At 52.0% G+C, this 4,106-nt stretch overlaps 1 protein-coding gene across 1 annotated transcript in view; it reads left to right on the forward strand.

Annotated features, from left to right (window-relative positions):
• Window positions 1–226: 226 nt before the first annotated feature.
• SPATA19 (spermatogenesis associated 19) overlaps window positions 227–4,106 on the forward strand; it is a 4,701-nt gene continuing 821 nt past the window's right edge. Inside the window, exons 1-5 of the mRNA XM_006020426.2 lie at window positions 227–304; window positions 402–458; window positions 1,707–1,838; window positions 2,485–2,579; window positions 3,227–3,304. Coding sequence (XP_006020488.2) covers window positions 227–304; window positions 402–458; window positions 1,707–1,838; window positions 2,485–2,579; window positions 3,227–3,304 — 440 coding nt within the window. The remainder of the gene's footprint in view (window positions 305–401; window positions 459–1,706; window positions 1,839–2,484; window positions 2,580–3,226; window positions 3,305–4,106) is intronic.

The following is a 4,106-nucleotide window of genomic DNA, read 5'->3' on the forward strand; positions in this document are numbered from 1 at the left end:
CTGTGAACACGCGGGTTCCCCTTCCCTGCCTGGTCATGCCAGTGGAGGAGACGGGCTGGTGAGGTATTTTGTGCCATTGTTACTTCATCGGCGGTTGCTGCGGGTTGGAGCCACGTGATGCAATAAAGCTGCTCTGACATCAGAGTTCTTACTGCAGTGGCCACCGGGGTCCCACGGGAGAGGTGGCCTGAGGGAGGGTTCGCCTCCCGGGGGAAGGTGCGCTAGGATGATTATTTCCTTGTGGACCACATATATCATGGCCCGTAAAGTAGCTGGCTTCCCGCTCCCAGCCTGCAAGACTCAGGTAAAAGTGGGGAGGAGTATAGTCTGGCTGTGTTGCAGGGCCCTGGTGGGGAATACCAGGGGTAAAAGCCAGACTCACCCCATCTTGCTCGTCTCAGGATACTGAAGTGATGGAGATGGAGACGGTGTCTGTGCTGGAGCACTGGCTGAGGAAGGTGAGGAGAGCCTGCCCATCTCTGAGTGAGCGCCTCAGCAAGGTGACCCAGGCAGGGTACAACATCTGCAGTGAGGTTGCCAAAGCCCATGAAAGCTGTCCATCGCCTGGATGCTGAATCGGGGACAGACCTTTAATGCTCAGATACCAGGACAGTCGCAGAGGGGAGCCTGTTACAACGTTTGAGTGCCAAAAAGCTGAGCAGGAGAAACCCCTCTGTGTGGTGCTTGGGCCCTTAGATGCTAATGTTGGGGGAGGGTGGAATGAGACCAAGATTTAGCAGGCATTTATCAGAGGGGCCCTGGGGCGAAGGCTTGAGCCTGACCTGTTCATTAGAAGGGAAGGTAACTGGATGTAATGCCAAGGTGCCTGGTGGGCACTGAGGTTGTAAGGCCCGGGCACTTGGACAACAACGGGAAAGTGTAACCATCTGGCTCAGCATCACGTTGCTAACTACCCTTTACTATGCGAAAGACGGTTGTGGCAGAATAATGCCCCATCCTGGGCTAGTGCAGTGCAAGGGCCGGGACTGCAGCCTTTAATGCAATGAAGGGTCAAACCCTCCAGGGCAACCAGCTGAATGGTAGCCAGGAAAGGCTTGTGTATGGTCCTGATCCGGCAAGTCGCGCTGCTTTATGGTACCAAGCTAGGATGGTACCTGGCAGTAAGCAGGGGGCTCCAATTCCAGTCTCAGGCTCTGGGGGTGCAATAGCCATGGAGGTCTCTCACCTACACGGTGGGAGTGTGTGCGTGTGTAGTTATGTGTTGCTAAACTTAATGTGCCTTTGTTTAAGGTACATTAAGGCCATTTAGGTGCACGTCTATGCATAGACACACTAGTGCGCATTAAGGGACATTACATTTAGACTCGCGTAGCTAAGTCACATTAGCCCATGTGTAGCCACGCTAATGCACATGAATGCAGTGTGCGTTCATTGACGCACACGGTGTTAATGCACATTAACCATCTACATATGGGTTAATGCGATTTAGTTAATCGCGCCTAAATGAGGTACTTGTATCAAATTTAGGTGGGATTAACCTAAAATCACCATTTTTAAGGTGCATTCAGGGCGCACCCGTTTGGATATGCTCCCTGAATGTGCCTTAAAAATGGCGATTTGGGGCTAATCCCGCTCTGAAAAGGCTACGTGTAGCCAAGCCCAGTGTGCTCTAGGCTCTGATCCCCTTGGTGAGTTGCGGGCCGAGCTGCCCAAAAAGGGTATGGCTGGTTTTGCTTCCCTTTCAGATCGAAGAAGAAGCTTCCAAGCTCTTTAAGCAGAAATTGGAAGGCAAAGCAGAAACCAGGTCAGAAACCAGATCAGAAAACGGGACAGAAAACAGGATGGGCCCTGCTGATACAGGAATGACCAGGTCACAGGTATTTCCATTCTGGGATGAATATAAGGGCCAGATCTTCACAAGTGTCCCCTTTGCACCCCCCTCCCCAGCTACTCTCAGAAGGATGCTTGTGGGCTGGAAACCTGGCCCTTGGCAGTCGGCTTGGACCCGTCTAAGGGGCTAAGCAGTCATCCTTCTACAAGGGGACAGGCTGATCTGACTGGGCCAGGAAGGACTAGCCTCTCTGCCTGGGCAGCTTTACCTCAAAGTCGCTGGTTGTATTCTGTTTCCCTACCTTCTTCTGAAGCATCCCGTAGCAGGATGCCTGTCGCAAGTGAAGCGAAAGGCTCCCATTGACTTCAGGCCCATAGAGACACAAGAGGCAAAGAAATGGCTTTTCTTGCACATAAAGCACCAGTGGCTTTACATTCCCATGTGTAATATCAGGCAGTTGGAGCAGAGGTTTGGCATATCCTGTGCTCCAGAGCATGATCCATGCAGTCTTGGCAAGCAGCTTCTGAGTAGTGGGACTGTGAAAGCAGCACACGAGGGTGCAGCGAGCCTCCTGTGAAAGTAGGCTGTAAAGCAGGCTGTCTATCTGGTGAAGACTTGAGCTTCATCCCAGTTCCCATCAGGCTGAGATGCTGCTGGCAGTAATTGGCTTTGCTTTACCCTCTTGCTCTTAGATGGTTCAAGTCTCTAACAGCAGACTGCCGGAGTTGGCGGCATCTAACCATTCTCTTTCGGACGGGAGAACAAAGGTCCAGTTCATACGATGGAGGTAAAGTCCTTGTACTCATCCTCGTGGAAACTCTTTGGCCTGGCTCATGAGGTGCTGTGCTGGAGTCAAGCTCCCCCAGGGAAGTGAGGGAGGGCAAAGAGAAGGTAATGAGTTTCATTGGGAGCTGAATGGGCTTGGGACTGGACCAAAGGACTTGCTCCTCCCAGGGTGCATATCAGCACCACAAGCTTGATGGGGCTGTGCTGATTTCCACTGGTCAAAGATCATGCCCAGTGCAGGCAGTGGCTCATCACAGAGCTCAGGAGCTTAACTTCTTCCTTATAAAGCAGTGTATTAGGACAGAGAGAGGGAGAAGCCAGGACCTTCCACAGCATGAAGCGACCATGCCCACTCAGTCATTACACAGCAACTCAGACCTCCTGGGCTCTAGTAGGACTTCCATCAGGCTTTAACATGATGGTGAGGAGCCTGCTTATTTTGGAGGTCACAGACTGACTCTTGGGTCATTCCTAGGTTAGTTCCTTGTCCTGCCATTGGGGCGGTACCTCGGTTATAGACTGAAGGGTTCATGTAAGGACTGGGAATCTTCCCAGTGCTGGTCTGGAGTGGAATGGTTGGCCGCTTCTTGGCAATCGAGCAACAGTTGTCAAGAAGTGTGTCCGACTAGACGCCCGCTGTCCTTGCAGCCGCACCCAGGTCTATCGTGTCCAGAGTGACATGAGAGAGGAAGCCATGCAAGAGAGGCTGGATCAAATCCGGAACAGGTGAGCTGCTTCCAACAGGGCCCTGCAATGCCTACCAGGTTCAAGAGGGGAAAGGCTGATGTGTTTTGATTCAACTGAGGTCAAGTCCCAAAGGGGCTGGTTCTGGATACCACCGTGGGGAGTCCTCATCCCTGCCCCAAAGAGCTCATGGTCTTAGCACGGAGCACCCTGCCCTTAACCTGTTGTTAGGGTGAACAGCCCCACTGTGTTCTGGCCAAGCCAAAAGGCTGGAGCTCTACAATAACAAGGCAGAGACTCCAGGTAGGATCCAGCAAAGGCAGTACCTTAGCAGGGGCATAACCTGGGTGCTTTTGCTACTTCCAGCTGTGCCTGTGCTTGGAAATGTAATCTGAGGCCCCTAACTGGGTGATTTTCCAGTGGAAGAGAGATCCCAGTGCCTTAGCTAACCAGTCTTCACTGGCTAGGGATGAGCCCAACCAAGATCAACCCTCTGCTAGCTCAGGTGTTCTCCCAGCTGGGTGTTCAACCTGCCTTCCCCGTGGCACATCACAAGAACAAGGGCGCTGTCAGTGGAAGGGGACAGAGTCAAACCTGAGCAAAGGAAACGCTTTGTTCATGCGGTAGGTGCAGGTCATTAGACCATCAAACTCATTGCCACAGGAAGTCATCGAAGGCAGAGTTTCCAGGAGTGACTATTTACATGGACTGGAAGGTTATTCAGGCTTATAACAACTAATGTAAAACAGCAAGTTTTTGGGGGAAGGCTAAAAATCTCCTCTTCCAGGCATTCAACCTGATCTCTAGCCGTTAGGATGAACCTTTGTGAGGACACATTTCCCTA

Source organism: Alligator sinensis, unplaced genomic scaffold (assembly GCF_000455745.1).
Source record: "Alligator sinensis unplaced genomic scaffold, ASM45574v1 scaffold278_1, whole genome shotgun sequence".
NCBI classification, from domain to species: domain Eukaryota; kingdom Metazoa; phylum Chordata; order Crocodylia; family Alligatoridae; genus Alligator; species Alligator sinensis.